The sequence below is a fragment of the Larimichthys crocea genome, chromosome XII (genome assembly GCF_000972845.2).
Source record: "Larimichthys crocea isolate SSNF chromosome XII, L_crocea_2.0, whole genome shotgun sequence".
NCBI lineage: Eukaryota > Metazoa > Chordata > Actinopteri > Sciaenidae > Larimichthys > Larimichthys crocea.
Window position 1 is genome coordinate 19017110 of NC_040022.1, and position 20785 is coordinate 19037894.

The following is a 20785-nucleotide window of genomic DNA, read 5'->3' on the forward strand; positions in this document are numbered from 1 at the left end:
AGCTGTGAATGTGTTTTGTAGTGGAGGAACAAATTCTCACAGGAGCTCCTCCTGAGACACCAGAACAAAACCACATCGTTGTCACGACGCTGGTCATAAGCTTGGTCACATGTAGTGTATTGCATACCTGCTGTTTAAATGTTTTCAAGAGAATTTAATCAAGCTATTTTCAGTTTTAAAAACAAAAGCTACTTTTACTTTTTCAGTAAAAATGTGGAGACAAGCTTAAAAGTTTCTTTTTGGAAACTCTTTTGCCATTTTGACTTGTCACAGCAGGGAAAGCAGAGGTGTTATTAATCATATTAATGATGGATAAAGTTCCAGTAAGTAAATGATTTAATTCATTATTTACACTTATGTTTCATTCAGTCACACGTCAAGATATCTGCAGACAGGATTTAGGTCTGTTTTTGTTTTTTAATAGACTTTTTTTTTTCACAGCAGCTATTTTGACATGAAATAATAAACACAGGTGTTACCGATGATGCTAATTAAGGCCCCGTTCCATTCAGGTCAAACAGAGTCAGGGCTCTGCTGTGCTGCATGTTTGTTTATGGAAAACCTTAATTAGTATCATTAGAAACACTTGTGTTGACCCTGTTAGTTCATGTCAAAATGACTGCTGTGGAAAAAGGTTCATTTAGTTCTAGTTAGACCACTATTCATCACCACTAGAAATGTTAAAGTGTTAAAATCGACCACTACGTTCAACGTACGTGTAAAATACTTGTCTACAAGTTGATGAGAGCATCTTAAAGCTCGATAACAAATTCACTTCAAGCTAAAGTGCAATATTCTAGCTCGTCACAGCAGGAAAAGTACAGATATAATTAATGTTAACCATTTAAGTGTTTCATACAAATGGAACAACGCTGTGAGAATAGACAAAGAAGTCAGTACAATGTGATCTGACATCTAATTTAATAGACATAGTAAAAAGAATTAAAAATCAGACAGTGAGGTTCTAGCTCAGCACTGAACTGTTTGAACTCTGCAGCAGGAGGCGATAGTGTGATGGTTGAAAATAAAAGGATGCTAGAGGTTTATTCATCTCAACAAATATTGAACGCAGGAATCACCTCCTGAAAGGCGTTTCTTTTCTTCAGTTGTGTCTGACTACAGTCATTTGTGTTTGCTAAATGTGAAACCAAAGTACTCATTTGTATCAAACAATATTCTTTATTGAACACGAACATCACGACACAGAAAAAAAAGATACACATATTTACAAGAGCAAACAAGTGTAGCCACAGTTAAGAGCTTGGTGTGTTGGTCAGTCTCTCTTCTTGGGTGGAGACGAAAACGGTGGAGGGAGTCCAACCTCATTGACTGAAAGAGAAGAGGAGAAACAACTGACATGAACACTGGACTGAAACCTCATTTATTAGGCTCCGGTAGCATCTTAACATTAAACTTCAACAGTATTAGTAACTTAGACAAACTCTTACCTCTCGACTTCGGCACTGTTAAGCGTCTCCGTTGGCTTTGTGGACGCCGTTCCCTTGAGGCTCGTGTGTGCCGTTGGTCTCCCCGACATCCTGCTTCACCTTCTTGACCCCGGCCTCGTTCACTGGACTCTCCTCTGGCTTCCTCTGAAATGCAGACGGGTTCATTCAGATGAGACAAGAGTGTTTGTTTTAACCTCGTTCGTTTATTTCAACTCTGGCTGCCTCACCTTCTTCCTGACCAGGTGGGAGATGTCGGAGACCGCGGCCGTGGAGGCGTGTCCGTTGGTGGAGCTGACTTCTTTGGTTGACGTGCTGTTAATCTGCGTAGGGAACGAAACCGTGACTCATCGGCCAACCAATCAATTCTGTGTGGGCAATGCTAGAATATTCTCACACATCACCAGCATGTTTCTACTCATCAGTTACCTTTGAACTGGATGGCGAGTCGCCGTTCTGTGCAGTGGACCCCGGGAATGCAGAGGAGGTGGAGCCTCCATCCTGACAGGTACATGAAGTTACAGACTTAGCACTGATGTATATGAAACTCTACATTTATGAAGAACGACTCCAGGCCTGACTCACCAGCGAGCCCTTCGCGGCCTCAGTAGATGTTTTCAGACTCTCCGTGGCGTCCTCCACCTTCTCCTGGATCTCCGGCAGCAGAGCCTTCAGCTCCTCCATCTCCTTCCTCTCTTCTGGCAGAGCCTCCGGGCCCTCGGCCTTGTCTAGCAGCCCCTGCAGTTTGTCTGCCGGATTAAAATCTGAATGTTAGCACGGAGAAACCTTTCACAGACCCGACGTGCTGATGATATGTTGGGTGACTCCACTCACCCAGCCGGCTCTTTATGACAGAGATGGAGCTCTTCAGCTCCTCTATGGCCTGGCTGTACTGGAGGTTTAAGCTGTAGGTCAGTCCGAGCTGGTAGTGAGTCTCAGCGAGCAGACGGCTGTCTGGGTCCAGGTGCTTCACCTGCAGCTTCAGACACTCCTGGAAATCGTCCAACGCCTGTGAGTAATTTCCTGCAACAGAGAGGCGGCAACGAAAGACTCAACGAGGAGACGAAGGAAGAACTCAGGTGTGAGACATGGTGGACGGTTTTTGATGCAGTGTTGGTACAGAAAGTCACTGAACATACAGTTAGTGGTGGGGTGAGATTTCTGGGAGGTTATTTCTAATGTCACTGTTTGAATTTGGCACCTTATTTTAGATCAGTGGTTCTTAACCTGGGTTCGATCGAACCCTAGGGGTTCGGTGGAGCCGCCCTGGAATTTTTTATACCATTTGTTACAACATATCTTTGTGAGCAAGGTGATGTTAATGCACGGTTCATTTTGTGCACCAGTAAAAAAAATAAAAATTAAAAAATTAAAAAAATAAAAATCACATTTTATTTTTTACTAAAGAAGGGTTCGGTGAATGAGCATATGAAACTGGTGGGGTTCGGTACCTCCAACAAGGTTAAGAACCACTGTTTGAGTTTACTTTAATCTGCTCACTTTGCTTTTCCCTCCTCTCTTCCACACACCTGCTCGCCCCACCTTTCTCTGTTTCGTAGAGGAACAGCAGCGTTTGTGTAAAGTCCTTTGCATTTTTGGGCTTTTTTCTCCCACAGCTGTGGAGGAGGCGGCAAGTGACGTAACAGATCAAAAAACAGCCCGACGCAGAGTGACATCGGCACCAACCAGGTGTGTCCGCCGTTGCTTTACCTGCTCCGTGCTTCTGGAAACAAACACTGCGACCGTGTCTTCAGCGTGACACCAGATAACATTCGTGCATCTGCAGCAGAACGTGTGATCTGTGGGCTGCACAGTCCTGATTGTAGATCAGTTTTTTAAATAATATAAGTACTTTAGATACTATCGAATGTGTAGACAAAAGATCGCATCGTTTTAGAGTCACTATTGAAGAGTCATTTTGACAATCCTCGTGAAACTAAAATATTTTCATTATTGATTATTCAAATGACTAGTAAATTATTTAGCTCAGTGTTTCTCAAACTTTTTACACCTCGTACACCTCAAAATGCTTTTGAATAGTGTTTTTCCTTTCACTTTTCGACACTACCTGCATGACTGTGACAAAAGAGCAGGCCGAGTTTGAAACAAAAATGTTACAGGAAATGCAGAACTTATTTAAAATCACAATCCTGCGATCTCATATTTGAACCATTTCCATTCAAAACAAAAAGGTATTATTAAATGTTTTAATTAATTAAAGAAAGAGTGTAAAGATTCCTCTGTGCACCACCACCATTTTGAGAGCTGCTGATTTTGCCTGCTACGTTTTAGAGAATAGTCAAAACGCCTGTTTCTCTGAGGGCAGCTGATGTCTACAGATCTGTTCTGTCTGCCGCACAACACACAGCTTATTAAGTTTAGTGATTTTAAACTAAATGAAGGCACCAAATCCTTAAATTTAAATGGCTGAAACCCGTTTAATATATTTTAATTACTTGAACAAACTAAATCCATCTCTGGCTGCTCTCTTGTAGGGGACAAAAGGGAAACTGAAGAGTCGTTGAGTGACTTGTTAGTACCTGATTCAGCAGAGACTTCACCCAGCTTTAGGTGAGCCTGGGCTGCCATGAGTTGCTCCTCCTTGGTCTCTTTCCTGATTTATTTAAAAATAAATAAAAATCAGTTCATTTGGAAGCTGCAGCGGAGCGATTATACGATCATGGCTCAGTGTTTCCGTCACCTTTTGTAGATGACTTTAGCCACTTCCAGCATCTCCCAGGCCAGCTGCAGGTTCCCCACCTCCTCGTCCTCACTGTCCTGAAGCACACCAACACACATTTTAAAATCAAACACTTGAATCACATGTTCAGCCGACTCTTTTCCATGTGCACTTGAGCAGATTGGTCAAGTACCTTCTCAGCAGCGTCGTCTTCTTCGCCTTGCTCTTCAGCATCACCCTCCATCTCTACATCACCGTCATCTTCCTCCTCCGCCTCCTCCTCCTCATCTGAAACATCAATAAGTCGTTCAGATAAATGTAACAACATGCCATTACAATCAATCAGGTCTGTGGTTAAAAGGACAGACGAAAGTAACCTTCTGCTTCCTCGTCCTTGTCTGCTGACTCAGCCTCCTTGTCCTTTTCGGTCTGGTCTTCACTTTCAGATTTGGTTTCAGTAATGTCGCTCTTCTTTTCCTCCTCGTTCTCTTTGTTTGCTGTGTTCTGTTGCTCGTCACCAGCCTTGGCCTTTTCTACGTCGCCGTTCTTCTCTGTATCTTGGCTCTGCTTCTCGCCGTCCTTCCCCGCGTCCTCACCTTTCCTCTCGGCGTCTTCACCTTTCTTCTCCGCCTCCTCACTTTTCTCCTCCTTCTCCACGTCCTCACTTTTCTTCTCCTTCTCCACGTCCTCACTTTTCTCCTTCTCCGCGTCCTCACTTTTCTTCTCCGCCATGGCGTCGTACACCTGAACCCTCAGCTCATCTCTGGTCTTCTCTGTTGAAGTTAACAAGCGGTTTAAATAATTTAGAAAAACAAAGGGTCATAACATAAGCTCAAATATATGGTAATTACTTTTTTTTTTTTTTAACATAAGTTCCTCACCATCAACGTTTTCTGTGCTGTCGACGTTTGAGTCCATGGGTTTTTCTTCCTCCTCCTCCTCTTCTGGGACTCCTTCCAGAGCATTACCTAAGACAGAGTTCTCCATCCTACAAACAAACGTCAGTTAGCTCTGCATTTACACTAGTTTAATACAAAAACACCAACATCCTAAACTAAACCGTATATTTATTCAAATTTGACTAAAGACTTCATGATCTTACCGTGCCAAATCCAGCAGAGCTTTACCACACCAGAAGAAAGCCTCTCCACACTCGTCCGCTGTGTCTCCATACTTTTTAGCTCTGAAAAAAAAGGTTTTAACGTCAGCAAACTGCATACATTTCCCATCAAACCACTATCAAAAACATTTTTGTTCAGTTCAGAAACACTGAAGGTGGGTTTGTAACAAACTTCCAAAAAGTAAGTGAATAAAATTTGTAATATTAAAAGGGGAATTTATTCCTATAACATGCTGTCTTCTACATAATATTTATAAAATCCACAGCTGTGCTTTGCACATTTGCATCCTACAGTACAGGAGCGATGCTTTCCATGTTGTGCTATTGTACAAATCTTGGCTTCTAAAGAGATACACTGAATAAGGACCGGTCTTATTTGGATTCAAAATATTAAAATCAGAGCGTTTACTATCATGGATGATAAAGTGATGAGCTGCAAAACAGTTATGGATGTCCGAATTGACGCTGGACAGGGAGAGGCATTTAGTGAGGCAACGTTTGCTTGAGTTTTCTATGAATGTTAATTTAATTAACAATTAATAAGCTTTATTGGATAGAGACAGCTGAAGAGTGACAGGAATGTAGAGAGAGATGGGGAATGACATGCAGGAAAGAGCCACAGGTCGGATTCATTTAAATATGCAAATTAAAATTAGTTTACAATAGATTGTTTAGTTTTCTTGACAAAAATAAAATATTATACAATCACCAATATGGTTTCAGGAAATCACATTCTACCTACATGGCAATTACCCATCTCATTAATGAACTACACAGAGCTAATGACAATAAAGAATATACTATAGGAATTTTTTTAGATTTGTCAAAGGCCTTTGATACTGTAGATCACAATATTCTGTTATAAAAGTTGAAATATCTGGGACTGGATGAACAGGCTTTGCTATGGTTTTCTAGTTATTTAGACAATAGAAAACGTTTGTTGTTTTTAAAGGAGTGAATTCCCCTTTTTTTAACATAAAGTGTGTGTGTCCCCCAGGGATCTGTACTTGGGCCCTTGTTATTTCTTTTATATATTAATGATTTGCCAAATGTATCAGATCAGCTTTCTAAGATTTGATTTGCTGATGATACTAGTTTGTTTTTTCTCATACAGATCCCAATGTAATTGTAAAAGTGGTCAATGAGGAACTGAAAAGAATTTCCAACTGGTTTAAAATCAATAAACTGTCACTAAAAATTAAGAAAACAAATTTCATTCTGTTTAGACACAACCTCAAGAAACACACTAAGAACATAAGAGTTTTGTCAGTTTGTATATTGTTCTTTAAACAAAAACACTTCCCTCCTTGTTTGAAAATTTATTTTCTGCAAACAATCAATATCATAATTTCTCAACTCGTAAAGCCTATCAGCTTCGGCCCCCACAATCGAGAACTGTTTCATCACAATTTAAGATTTCCTACAGAGGTTCCAAGATATGGATTCACTTCCTCCTCATTTTCTTAAAACTCTCTCAACCCGCTTTTAAAAAATCTGTTAAACGTATGTTGTGTAATCGAACTGAATGTTCCGTTTTAATTTTTATAACACCTTGATGTGTGTATATCCTGGATCTATGTGTTCAGCTGTGTTTTTTTTTTAGAATCTGTCCTTAGTTGTGTATGCCCTGTATAATACAGTAGCTTACATTCTTATTCATACCCTGTAATTGTTTCAGGAGGTTCTCTTGACAAGCCCCTTGAGGTTTTTTCAGACCTCCTTGCATGTCCGCTGTGCATAATATCCTTTGCTGTTCGTTTGTTTGAGTTTTTTTCCCTTTTTCTTGTTTGTTTTATCTTTTATGGATAATGTAATTAATTATGTGCTAAATAAATCAAATTATGCATCATCTGATTGAAAAATTACTTTGCATACATTTCCAGGACAGAAATCGAACATTAGATGACAAGTCAAAGGTTTTTTTACAGAGCGACTTTTAGATATCTTACTCTAAGCATGATTTTAGGTTATTTAAAATCAGGCTGTGTATGGTATATGAACAAACCTTCAGTAAGTAATAAAACATTTGGACAAAGGCCTTTAAAAAGCATGTTATGTAGATTTTGCAACATTTTGTACGAGCAATGAAACCTCAGTTTCTACATTCATTTGTGTACTAAAGCTTTCGAAATTTTATCTTTAAACATGCAAATGACCATTATCCAACCTGTTTGGTTACTTTTGGTTGAGTTTGTGAGTTTTACATGTATTACAGCCTAAATGTGAACTTGGACACATGAATGTTATGTGCATGGCTCTACAGTCTCGCTTTACTTCATCATAACTGTATATGAGCGGTGTGTTTTGTCTGATGGGTCACTCACGCATGCCCGGCCTCCTGCAGGGAGCTCACCGCCTCCACCACCTTCCCATCACCAGGTGCTTCTTGCCGGTGCCGATTAGCTGTTGTGCCTCCTCCATGTTGGTACACTGGACAAAGAAAAAGATACTTCATCAGCTGGACTAAAACTAAATCCAACCTCACACACCAGTAAAAACAATAAAACCTCCCCAATGCTTTTAATGTAGTACGTTATAAAAACACACAGTCTGATCACAAACCTTGACGAGAAACAAAGACAGAAAGGCTGAGGACAGAGTCTGGTGGTTTGTTTCGCAGCTCCTCTCTTCACCGCTCAGACTGACTGCAACGTTGTTTCAATTTGGCGCGAAATATTCCTGCCCTTTCCGGTAGATTTCCGGGTTCGTCAACCAGCGCGGGAGACCTCTTAAAGGCACAGAACAACCGGTAAGATACTATGGCACCAGAGTGTTCAAATTAAATAAATATGAACTTATGAAAATAGAACAAATGCAAAAAAAAACAAAACAACAAACACTCATGCATCAAAATTAGTAAAATAATCAATAAATGTTGTTTATGTTTAGCCCATTGTCATGATATTTAATCAAAATTACTGCAAACTACAACCTCAGTAGTAATTAGTGTTTGTAGCTCTTGAGACCGGCCTCAAAACCACTTTTCAGAATCAACTGCATGTTTACTCGGTCTTGTCTCCGTCTAATTGTCTGGTTTATTTGTTAACTGTCTGGGAGGAGACATCACCATTTCTTCTGGAATAAATTGGTTTCCTAAAACCAAAAAGGGAAGAGTTTCTGATGATATTAGTTACCAAAGTATATCTACTGTCTGGTCTTGGTCTTGACTTGATCTCAACCCCTAAAAGTCTCGGTCGTGTCTCTGTCTCGATACATTCTGATATGGTCAAGACTAGTCTCAGTTTAGTTGGTTTGCTACAACAATGGTAAACAAAGTAGAATTAAGACTTCTCTAACACTGTCAAGAAAAAAAAATACATTATAAGCACTGGAATAAAATAAAATGTGCTCTGTGATAACTCTTCTATAAATTATGAAACATACTTTAATTGTACACAATATTATTTTGTAAGTTTTTAAGGGTACAGCTATATAACAGCAGTCTAGACAAAATTATGTGACAAAAGGTGACATTTTGCCTTTTATCTGTAGGCAGATGGCAGGCTTAATGCATTAATAATACATTTAGTGAGTGGTAACAGATGAAGATTGAAAACCTTTGACTTAAAGCTTTGTTGACAGTTTGACCCTGATGCTGAGTGAGTTGGACAGCTGCTCTTCTTGTTTAAGGTTGTGAGTTTGATCCACACTTTTAAAGTCAGTGGTCCAGACAAACAGGACAGAGATGGTTAAATCAGTTGCTATATGGCCCGTGGTGGACTTGGTGCACGGAAAGTCATCATGCGTTTATGGTGAATCAGTTAGACACCAAAATTAAAATGGTTTCATTATGTGAGTGTAACTTCTGCACATTTGTGATAAAACACATGTGAAACAATGGACCATTTACTATTTATTTTAGAAAGACATACATGTCAAACACAGAATAAATACAAGGTTCAAATATACTACATACACTGAGTATTTATATAACTCCTTCATCATATGTCTGTTAATATTCCAGATATTTGTTCTATAAAGGAATAGTGCCACAAGAATTGAAAATGGCCAAAATTATTCCTTTACACAAAGGTGAAGACCCTACAATATTCACTAATTATAGACCTATTTCCATTTTACCCTCCATTTCAAAGATCCTGGAAAAACTAGTTTACAATAGATTGTTTAGTTTTCTTGACAAAAATAAAATATTATACAATCACCAATATGGTTTCAGGAAATCACATTCTACCTACATGGCAATTACCCATCTCATTAATGAACTACACAGAGCTAATGACAATAAAGAATATACTATAGGAATTTTTTTAGATTTGTCAAAGGCCTTTGATACTGTAGATCACAATATTCTGTTATAAAAGTTGAAATATCTGGGACTGGATGAACAGGCTTTGCTATGGTTTTCTAGTTATTTAGACAATAGAAAACAGTTTGTTGTTTTTAAAGGAGTGAATTCCCCTTCTTTTAACATAAAGTGTGGTGTCCCCCAGGGATCTGTACTTGGGCCCTTGTTATTTCTTTTATATATTAATGATTTGCCAAATGTATCAGATCAGCTTTCTAAGATTTGATTTGCTGATGATACTAGTTTGTTTTTTTTCTCATAGAGATCCCAATGTAATTGTAAAAGTGGTCAATGAGGAACTGAAAAGAATTTCCAACTGGTTTAAAATCAATAGACTGTCACTAAACATTAAGAAAACAAATTTCATTCTGTTTAGACACAACCTCAAGAAACACACTAAGAACATAAGAGTTTTGTCAGTTTGTATATTGTTCTTTAAACAAAACACTTCCCTCCTTGTTTGACAATTTATTTTCTGCAAACAATCAATATCACAATTTCTCAACTCGTAAAGCCTATCAGCTTCGGCCCCCACAATCGAGAACTGTTTCATCACAATTTAAGATTTCCTACAGAGGTTCCAAGATATGGAATTCACTTCCTCCTCATTTTCTTAAACTCTCTCAACCAGCTTTTAAAAAATCTGTTAAACGTATGTTGTGTAATCAAGAACTGAATGTTCCGTTTTAATTTTTATAACACCTTGATGTGTGTATATCCTGGATCTATGTGTTCAGCTGTGTTTTATTTTTTAGAATCTGTCCTTAGTTGTGTATGCCCTGTATAATACAGTAGCTTACATTCTTATTCATACCCTGTAATTGTTTCAGGAGGTTCTCTTGACAAGCCCCTTGAGGCTGTGCATAATATCCTTTTGCTGTTCGTTTGTTTTTGAGTTTTTTTTCCCTTTTTCTTGTTTGTTTTATCTTTTATGGATAATATAATTAATTATGTGCTAAATAAATCAAATTATGCATCATCTGATTGAAAATTATTACTCTGCATACATTTCCAGGACAGAAATCGGAACATTAGATGACAAGTCAAAGGTTTTTTACAGAGCGACTTTTAGATATTTTACTCCAACATTTACTCCAAGCATGATTTTAAGTTATTTAAAATCAGGCTGTGTATGGTATATGAACAAACCTTCAGTAAGTAATAAAACATTTTGGACAAAGGCCTTTAAAAGACATGTTATGTAGATTTTGCAGACATTTTGTAAGAGCAATGAAACCTCTTCAGTTTCTACATTCATTTTGTGTACTAAAGCTTTCGAAATTTTAATCTTTAAACATGCAAATGACGCATTATCCAACCTCGTTTGGTTACTTTTGGTTGAGTTTAGTGAGTTTTACAGTGTAGTGAGAGACCTAAATGTGAACTTTGGACACATGAATGTTATGTGCATGACTCCACAGTCTCGTTTTACTTCATCATAACTGTATATGAGCGGTGTCTTTTGTCTGATGGGTAACTCACAGCATGCCGCAGGCCTCCTGCAGGGAGCTCACCGCCTCCACCACCTTCCCCATCACCAGGTGCTTCTTGCCGGTGCCGATTAGCTTGTTGGCCTCCTCCATGTTGGCTACACTGGACAAAGAAAAAGATACTTCACCAGCTGGACTAAAACTAAATCCAACCTCACACACCAGTAAAAACAATAAAACCTCCCCAATGCTTTTAAGTGTACGTTATAAAACACACAGTCTGATCACAAACCTTGACGAGAAACAAAGACAGAAAGGCTGAGGACAGAGTCTGGTGGTTTGTTTCGCAGCTCCTCTCTTCACCGCTCAGACTGACTGCAACGTTGTTTCAATTTGGCGCGAAATATTCCTGCCCTTTCCGGTAGATTTCCGGGTTCGTCAACCAGCGCGGGAGACCTCTTAAAGGCACAGAACAACTGGTAAGATACTATGGAGACCCAGAGTGTTCAAAATTAAATAAATATGACATTATGAAATACTCACATGAACAAATGCAAAAAAACAAAACAATAACACTACAATGCATCAAAAGTTAGTAAAATAATCAATAAATGTTGTTTATGTTTAGCCCATTGACATGATATTTAATCAAATATTACTGCAAACTACAACCTCAGTAGTAATTATCAGTGTTGTAGCTCTTGAGACCGGCCTCAAAACCACTTTTCAGAATCAACTGCATGTTTACTCGGTCTTGTCTCAGTCTAATTGTCTGGTTTATTTGTTAACTGTCTGGGAGGAGACATCAGCCATTTCTTCTGGAATAAAATGTGGTTTCCTAAAACCAAAAAGGGAAAGAGTTTCTGTGAATATTAGTTACCAACGTATATCTACTGTCTGGTCTTGGTCTTGACTTGATCTCAACCCCTAAAAGTCTCGGTCGTGTCTCTGTCTCGATACATTCTGATATTGGTCAAGACTAGGTCTCAGTTTAGTTGGTCTTGACTACAACAATGGTAAACAAAGTAGAATTAAGACTTCTCTAACACTGTCAAGAAAAAAAATACATTATAAGCACTGGAATAAAATAAAATGTGCTCTGTGATAAACTCTTCTATAAATTATGAAACATACTTTAATTGTACACAATATTATTTTGTAAGTTTTTAAGGGTACAGCTATATAACAGCAGTCTAGACAAAATTATGTAGACAAAAGGTGACATTTTGCCTTTTATCTTGATAGGCAGATGGCAGGCTTAATGCATTAATAATACATTATAGTGAGTGGTAACAGATGAAAGATTGAAAACCTTTGACTTAAAGCTTTGTTGACAGTTTGACCCTGATGCTGAGTGAGTTGGACAGCTGCTCTTCTGGTTTAAGGTTGTGAGTTTGATCCACACTTTTTAAAGTCAGTGGTCCAGCCAAACAGGACAGAGATGGTTAAATCAGCTGTTGCTATATGGCCCGTGGTGGACTCGGTGCACGGAAAGTCATCATGCGTTTATGGTGAATCAGTTAGACACTAAAATTAAAATGGTTTCATTATGTGAGTATAACTTCTGCACATTTGTGATAAACACGTGGGAAACAATGGACTATTTAACTATTTATTTTAGAAAGACATACATGTCAAACACAGATAATAAATACAAGGTTCAAATATACTACAATACACTGAGTATTTATATAACTCCTTCATCATATGTCTGTTAATATTCCAGATATTTGTTCTAAATGTTTGATGGGAATTGTTCTATGGGAATGTCTAAAGATCCCAAATTAATGAAAGGATGTTATGAAATGTCAGACATGTTTAATACAAAGTCCAGGCTCTGTGTGCAGGGAATGTATCCAAAGGAAAGCTTAAACTTCTGGACTTTAAACTTCTTCAAACCAGGAGGGTTATTGCACTATGATGGAAGAATATGTATGCACCATCATTGAGGATGTGGAAAGACTAACTTACACTGCTGAGGGCAAGTGGAAAGATTTTGTCAAGCTCTGGGAACCATACATGAATATCATTAAAGATGGTAATGTAGGCTTTACATGAATTGAAAAATATACCTTATACATTGGTGCGAGTGTGTGTGTGCACTGTACATACTTGTAGTCTCAAACTGTATTGTTACTGTATGTTTTCCTGATAGGATGTTTTAAAAAAAAAGACAATAAACATATTGTGGGGGAAAAAAGGAAAGATGTACATGTGATGATGTCAATAAGAATGAGCTGTACAGCGAGGAGGACATTTTGTCCACTGAGGGGCATCCTAGAGGGCATTATTGTGTTGTATCTACCATAGTGACCTCCTCCAGTGCATCATGTCTTCAAACATGATAGATGCAGCAGTTTAATTAAACTGTTCATGACAGAATAACTAATACGAATAGAATAATATATAAGAATAAATAATAAGTGTGTGTGTGTGTATGTGTGTGTGTGTGTGTTTCACTGTACACACATTGCAGAGTCCTACTGTCATGTCCTGCTGTGAAGGACGGGGCTTGTCCAGCTCCCTCCTGAGCCCCTCCTGTTGACTCCACTGTGTCACTGCCTTGTCAGGACAAGTCTGCACCTGGCATCCAATCAGCCTCACACTGAGACGGCCCTACTTAACCTCACTGTCATCATTATTTTCGACATCATTGCTTCGACAGCTATAATTTCCCAGTAAAACACACCAACAGAACACACCACAGCTCGTTCTCTTCACATTTTCTTTCAATCAGAGGCAATTGGTTTGAGTGGGGGATTTAGTCTCAGGAGAATTTATTTGAGGTTAAAGCCCACACTGCAGAAGATTCAAGGCTTATTTATCCTTGCTATAGTACACTGCACATACTCAGTCTGCCTTATAACACATGACAGAAGTATATTTATATCTTAAAAGGAATAGTTTGGGGTTATTTACGATTTGCGTTCGTGGCAAGAGTTACATAGATGATTGATGCAATATATTTGTCTCTTAAATATGAAGCTACATCAGCAGCTGGGTATGTCCAAAGACAAAACAAAATATGTAAACCTAATGCAAAAGTGATAAAAAGCAAAACAAAATATGTAAACCTAATGCAAAAGTGATAAAAAGGAAGATTTTGTCACCTTCAGACAAAGCCAGGCTAACTCTTTCACCCAATTTTCAGACTTTATGCTTACGGAATATGGCGACAACTAAATATAATATTCATAACTATGTTTTCATCTGTGTATAGCCTAATCAATGGAAAATAAGAATCATTATGTTTGTGTCATCTTAGAATCAAGTGAGTGTTGTCACCTATAGGTTTCTGAACCGCTGTTTTGAAGCTAAAAATATGCACTGCTGGCCGCCGCCATGATGGATGCATTGGCTTCATTTCCCAGCAGCGAAGGTTGCCGCTTGCTTACAATGAGTTTTTCATAACTACAGATGCCATGGGTCCTCTTCCATGGAGCCCACCATGTAGAAACCACCATGTTTCACAGATTTTTGACCCTAATCCTTTCTCGTCAAACTTTATGTTTTCTCCATTTAAAAAAACAACACCGTTATATATAATTTGTGATCTGTTGCTTCCATCTGGTGGGAATGCTGATAAAGAATACACACATATTGAAAATCCCACAGAGAAGTGATGCACAGCCATTAAATGTATTGCATACGCTCATGTGAATGCTCTTAGGGAAAACAGGGAGAACATAGGACTGAATTAATTTACCAACTGTGGGTTAAATAGTACCATTCATTTTTCAATCCACAGTCATGTCTCTTTAATAGATCTTTGCACCGCTGAATGTGAGCAGCATGATGGACGCACAAATCCCCTTTAAATATTCCTTTCCTTTGGAGCCAGCGGTGGAGCTGCTATGCACTAATTATGTGCATCTGCTCTTATGTGCAGACTTCTTGTGAGACATTAGATGAACACACAGGATATCGTTTGATCACTAGCCCACCATGGTGCTCCTAACAGGAGGTTATTGTGTGTCCCCCTCTTATCTGGCCCTTGATGCGGTGCCCATGGCAACGGCATGCAAAGACGTTAGTCTGTGAAAGCGGAAAAAAGAGGCACAGCGAAGGGGGCTGTTCGCAGGGTAGATAACAGCCTCTGAATGTCCAGATTACATAGACTCAGGTGAACTAATATGATCCAGGTTACACCTATCTACAAAGGATACAGTATATACAGCTTAATTTCCTTCAATAAATCTGTCAGCATCTCTACACAGATATTTGATTAGTTACAGTTATTATATATACTATACTTTTGTAGTTTGCAATTTGGCACCACGGTCACAAACCAGTTTGACATAAAACTCTTGCCAGTTGAAAAACAACAATGCGGTTTGAAGTACAATGTGACAGACAGCTTCACTTCTCTTTTATTGCTTTGTCCCTTTGTGGAGTGTCACAGTTTTTACACACAAGGCTTATTGTTCGATACACAGGGTGTACTATATGTCAGGTTAGACATTTTTACCAGCAATCCGAGGTATGCAGCTTACTTTGGTCAGTGAAACTTTGGTGATCTTCAAAAGAGAACATGCACATTTTATAAACAATAAAATCCTGTCTTGATTCATTTTGTCTCACACAGATAATAAATATTAAAGAAAGGTCACAGTTTCCTGAGCTTTAACACCCCATCCCAGAGATAACACCTCTCAGTGTAACTACAGGACTGGAGAGCTGAAATGTCATAAACAAAATATATTTTTCACAGATGCCAGTCTCCTTTAGCAGGATCAATTATCATCATAGAGAAACCGCTGCCAGCGTGAACATGCATAGACACAGGCTGCTTCTCCTAAGCCGAGTCATTAAGTAAATATAGAAGTGGTAAGGAGGAAATGAAAAAGAAAAAAAATCCTTCTTCAGCCCACAGAATAAGTACAGGATGTTGCAACATTGCACCACCCCATCCATTGTGTCCCAGTGTAAATATAAAATAGTTTAGTAGTTACTGACAATCCAGGAAACGTGGCAGAAAGTGTCCAGCCTGTGCAACAGACCTGCAGAACATAAAGAATATTTAAAACGTGCAGTTGTCTCAAACAATGACCGAGTGTGACTTAATTTACTTTGTTCTTGCTTTTTTATATGTACAAAAAACGATATGTGTAATATGCTGTTGCTTTGGTTTTATCGGTTATTGTTATACTAGAGTACAGACAAAGAGTTCAGTCTTGTATCAGGCAGAGTAAAGAGACACTAAGCTTCAAACAGGTGCCCTCCATCAGGGATCAGTGAGCTGCGCTTAGAGTACAAAGACGAGCAGACACACAAGCAAAGCAATAACAGGACACGTCATAATGGAAACCGCTGTTTCTATTCTTAGGGAAATTTGCTTCACTTTGCCGATTCACTACTGCTCTACAAATAAACTCCATAAATGTAGAGCGCGCTCATGTTTGCTTACGTTGTCTTCATGGTTACACATGAGGCTTTCCTGGGAAGGAGGTTACACATGACAGTGAAGTGTCATTACACAAAGCAATCTTGTTGAAAGACAAAATAAAAGAAATATGCTGATGACAATGTAGTGGCTCCACATCCTGAACGAGTCATGTAATATAACCATTCTTCTTTTTTTAGTTTTACAGATTTAGCGTTATTCATCTAGAAACTTCTGACTAGTGACGATGGATAAGTCACGTGAATTTTATTGTCATTTCAAATGTATACACAGTAAAACAAGACAGTACTTTACATGAAACATAAAACATAGTCCATAGGACTCCATTAAAGTGTGCACACATTACAACACAAAGTACAAGAGCTACATAAAGTTCATAATGTTCAGAGACTAAACAAGCTGACAAGAAACAACAGACAGACAGCACGTTAACAGACTTGAATGTGTATGTACACGTGCTACATATAGTATATTGTTTACAGTGCAAATAAAATGAAGGACAAACATTTAGAAGTAATAAATGTCCTTTAGGGATTGTTAAATAACTGAAGGACATTTCCCTGGAGGCATCTCCTCATCGTTTTCTTGTTGCACAAGACCCCCACACAGGAAAGTCTTTGTGAAAAGTGCAAAGTCATGCTGTGTAGTCTGGATTTGAGATTGGAGGACCAGACTGAAGTCACGTTCTGGACGGTCTTATCGCGAGAAGTGAGCGATGGTATAAATTCCCCAACCGAGCCTGTGAGTGTCTGCACTCTCCTCTGTCTGTCTGTCTGACTGTCTGTCTGACTGTCTGTCTGTCGGTGTGGGCTGACCAAAACTGAGGTACGTGTTATAAAATACATTTAATTCATAAATCACTCTGTTTTACAGTTTTTTGAAAGTGTTCACTTGTTCGGGTTGTTTACACTTTTCTTTTAGTTGTGTTCAACAAGTGCTTTTCATACTGAAAGACTGACACGCTTTTTATACGAGTTTAATTCATTCATAATTCATTCATGGCACACTATAACTTTACTCCTAACTCAGGTCTAAAGAGAAAGTATATCGACATATTTGGTGCTTGAGTTGATGAATGTAAAATATCTTCGTGGCGTGATGATTTGAGCTCAGGTGGCCATATTCCTGTAAGTGTACCTGGTGTTTATATAAATACTACAACGATGGAAAAATGCGGAAACACCTGTGAATGTGAACAGAGGAGAAGTAGAAATGATTCACAGGTTTCAGTTGTTGCCGGTTTAAGCACCCAGTGATCTGAGCTGTGCTTTGAATAAAGATGTACTGTGTTATGTAGCATACATCTTTATTTCTTAAACTCTCATTAACTCTTATAATAATTGTTATATTACTATGTATTAAAGTATTACTCATTTCCCTGCTTCCACGTGACACTTATATTTGTATAGTTATAGGATTGCTTCGCTCTGAATGCATCTTTTATATCAAAAGATTTTTATGGCTGCAACTAACATTTAATAATTAATCAAAGTCTTTGAACTTTAGTTTAATTACTACACTGGAGATTTATATCTATGTCTGTCAGAAGTCAGTTCAATATCTCATAAGAAAAAGAAGGGAGAGCGATTACCTCAGAGATCGATCTGTTATTTTTAAAAAAGTTGCCCATTCATTTTCATCTTGTGCTTTACAGAGCACAGTCATTGTGTTGTAAGCACGTGGTACCTGCACTAGAGCGGAAATTATTAGATCTATTTGACACACAGGAAATTCATATTTTATTAAGAAACTTAATATGGTTTGATTTCAGAATGCTGAAATGGGCTCTGGAAATTTGATTTTTGCCTCTTTAGATATTTTATAGACAATAAATAATAATCATCAGATTGGTTGATCTTGAAATGCATCATGTTTTTATAGGCGATTGAACAACTTGTGTTGACATTCTATATAAAAGAGACGTTGTTTCCTTGTCTTGTAAATGAGAGGAAGGGTTGTGGCTCGACCATGACTCCACACATGGAAGAAACAATGCATGGTTGTGATTTTATTATACATAAACAGATTCTCTCTTCTGTAATCTGGTCAGACTGAAGATGGCTGCAGGCAAAGCACAGATTGGAAAGCTGGCTCCAGACTTCACAGCCAAAGCAGTGATGCCAGGTGGACAGTTCAACGACCTGAAGCTGTCAGACTACAGAGGTATAAACTCACCCCGTGTCTCATCCTCTGTTGGGTGGAGGACGCTTTGATGACACTGTGATTCATTGCTTTGTGGTCCCACAACATATTGAATAGACATTAATTTACATTACTGAAGACTGAAATAAATTAGCCTGTAATTACCAAGGGTGAATTGTCACATGACAGATGGTGTTATCTGTTTTCCTCTGGTGCAGGTAAATACGTCGTCTTCTTCTTCTATCCCCTGGACTTCACCTTCGTTTGTCCGACTGAGATCATCGCTTTCAGTGATGCTGCCGAAGAGTTCAGGAAGATCGGCTGCGAGGTCATCGCCGCCTCTGTCGACTCCCACTTCTCCCATTTCGCATGGTATTCACAGGGCTTTGTATTTTACTCACCCACAATGATCGTGCTGATACACGGCAAACTTCCTCACGCTTTATTTTCTGGTTTATGTTCTCAAAGGACCAACACACCGCGTAAGCAGGGCGGTCTGGGTAACATGAAGATTCCTCTGGTATCTGACACACGGCGCACCATCTCCACAGATTATGGCGTCCTCAAGGAGGATGAGGGCATCGCCTACAGGTAGGTTAACAGTGCGGCGCTGAGGTATGATAAAGATTAGAAACAATAAAGATAGTGTCAGATACAGGGGGAGATTTTACTTTTTTTTTAAACATAGAATTAAATGCACCACCTTCACTTTTCAGGCATGTAACTGCTCTTATCTTTCTGCTTCAGGGGTCTGTTCATCATTGACGACAAGGGCATCCTGAGGCAGATCACCATCAACGACCTCCCAGTTGGACGCTCTGTCGAGGAGACCTTGCGTCTGGTCCAGGCCTTTCAATTCACTGACAAGCACGGAGAAGGTGTGTTTTTACTGTATCCTGTTGCATATAACTTTGTCCTGTTCCTAAAAGAAATATTGCTTAAAATGTGCAATATACAACTTGCACTCCATGACTCAAATATGCTTATATTGATCATTTAACTGTTGTACTCTAGCTTTCCATTACCAGGAAACACAGGGCAAAGACCATAAAGGTTTATTAAAATTAAAGACCCTTATTCTTATCAGTGCTAAGGTTCACACAGATTTTACAGCTTAAAAGAGGGCAATAAATTTAGCATGGCCTGCCACAGATACATTTGCATTATGCAACCTAAACTGACGCCTTCCCCTGCTTTAAACTCATGCCAACAGAGGTTATTTATTGCATTTGTACATGATATTCACACAGATGTTTCATCCCCTGAACGAGGACTCATTACAGGCTTATCTTTTCAGTGTGCCCAGCCGGCTGGAAACCAGGAAGTGACACCATCAAACCTGACGTCCAGAAGAGCAAAGACTTCTTTGCCAAGCATTAATAAGTGCAAAGCCACAGTCTGCTGCCTGCTGTAGGAGATTTTGTTAAGAGATTACATTTTTTTCCAGAGAACAATATTTGAAGTCAGCTGCTGTGCCTGTGGCGGTGTAGTTAGGAGACAGTCTGTCAACATGCTGTGTGTGATCTGTTGTCTGTAGAGTGAATAGTGCACCCATGACCAAAGTAATGATGTTGCTGTAATGTATGCTATTATAACTGTCTGGCTGAGCTAAGTGTCTTGTGTTCTTTAATGTACAGGACCATAAAAGCATTATTATTGAAATGAAGCCACAAGCACATCTCTCCATTGTAAGGTGTTTTTTATTTTATTTTATTTACAGTGAACAACACATGTACTTTCATCTAAAATAAAGAATACACATTTGTAACACTCTTCTCAAGAGCTACATTAACTGCAAACATCACAGTTATTATTATTGTTCGTAACCCATATCTTATTCTTTATTGGAGGTGTTAGTAACAACAAGTCGAGTGCACGTTGGATCATGTGCGAGGTGTTATGTTTCTTATTATCTCGGTGAACAATGACAGGACATAGTCAAACAAATAAAAAGAATGGTGGATGAAAAAGGCTGTATTATTTCTATGTGCAAAGAGTTGAAGTTTAAAATAAATATGCTCTCCAGGTCAGCAGATGCTTAATTGTTTGCTGAATGTTACTGCAAACTGGCCCACGTGTTATTCATATAGGCTGATAAGACCTCTCCTCATTACTATATGTGTGTGTAAACAGGTTCACAGTTATGACTGCACGTTGTTTAATGTGACATTTATATTTGTAGTTCAGCATAGCTCCACCCAACATGAACTATGAAGCTCATTCACTAAGATGACTGAAAACAAATTAAAATATAATAT

The 20785-nt window shown here is 38.6% G+C and overlaps 2 protein-coding genes across 4 annotated transcripts; one reads left to right on the forward strand and one right to left on the reverse strand.

Annotated features, from left to right (window-relative positions):
• Positions 1–1199: 1199 nt before the first annotated feature.
• On the reverse strand, positions 1200–11420 carry LOC104935078 (histone-binding protein N1/N2). 3 transcript variants are annotated; one of them, XM_027284704.1, is made up of 16 exons: positions 11274–11415; positions 11034–11144; positions 5228–5308; positions 5007–5113; positions 4853–4898; positions 4791–4807; positions 4503–4721; positions 4319–4413; positions 4147–4223; positions 3986–4059; positions 2280–2468; positions 2031–2194; positions 1875–1946; positions 1676–1768; positions 1449–1592; positions 1200–1329 (listed from the first exon to the last, which is right to left on the reverse strand). In XM_027284704.1, exons 2-15 carry the CDS (start codon positions 11132–11134, stop codon positions 1467–1469), a joined length of 1461 nt encoding a protein of 486 aa, XP_027140505.1. In that variant the 5' UTR covers positions 11135–11144; positions 11274–11415; the 3' UTR covers positions 1200–1329; positions 1449–1466. The 3 variants fall into 3 exon arrangements, with proteins under 3 accessions (XP_027140505.1, XP_027140504.1, XP_027140503.1); XM_027284703.1 differs by having other exon boundaries at positions 4791–4898; positions 11034–11139; positions 11274–11420; XM_027284702.1 differs by having other exon boundaries at positions 4791–4898.
• Positions 11421–17089: 5669 nt separating this feature from the next.
• Positions 17090–20497, forward strand: prdx1 (peroxiredoxin 1). Its single transcript, XM_010750862.3, has 6 exons — positions 17090–17210; positions 18436–18548; positions 18746–18899; positions 18996–19118; positions 19275–19405; positions 19825–20497. The coding sequence occupies exons 2-6, from the start codon at positions 18443–18445 to the stop codon at positions 19905–19907; spliced, it is 597 nt and encodes a 198-aa protein (XP_010749164.1). The 5' UTR covers positions 17090–17210; positions 18436–18442; the 3' UTR covers positions 19908–20497.
• Positions 20498–20785: the final 288 nt, after the last annotated feature.

What these genes read in the sequence shown, in the direction of transcription:
- LOC104935078 (XM_027284703.1), bottom strand. Translation starts at nt 11,134, where the DNA reads ATGGAGGAGGCCAACAAGCTAATCGGCACCGGCAAGAAGCACCTGGTG. An exon ending in AGGCCGCGAAGGGCTCGCTG is followed by an intron (nt 1,947 to 2,030) that starts GTGAGTCAGGCC and finishes TGTACCTGTCAG; the next exon opens with GATGGAGGCTCCACCTCCTC. An exon ending in ACTCGCCATCCAGTTCAAAG is followed by an intron (nt 1,769 to 1,874) that starts GTAACTGATGAG and finishes TTCCCTACGCAG; the next exon opens with ATTAACAGCACGTCAACCAA.
- prdx1 (XM_010750862.3), top strand. Translation starts at nt 18,443, where the DNA reads ATGGCTGCAGGCAAAGCACAGATTGGAAAGCTGGCTCCAGACTTCACA. An exon ending in CACTTCTCCCATTTCGCATG is followed by an intron (nt 18,900 to 18,995) that starts GTATTCACAGGG and finishes ATGTTCTCAAAG; the next exon opens with GACCAACACACCGCGTAAGC. An exon ending in CACTGACAAGCACGGAGAAG is followed by an intron (nt 19,406 to 19,824) that starts GTGTGTTTTTAC and finishes TTATCTTTTCAG; the next exon opens with TGTGCCCAGCCGGCTGGAAA.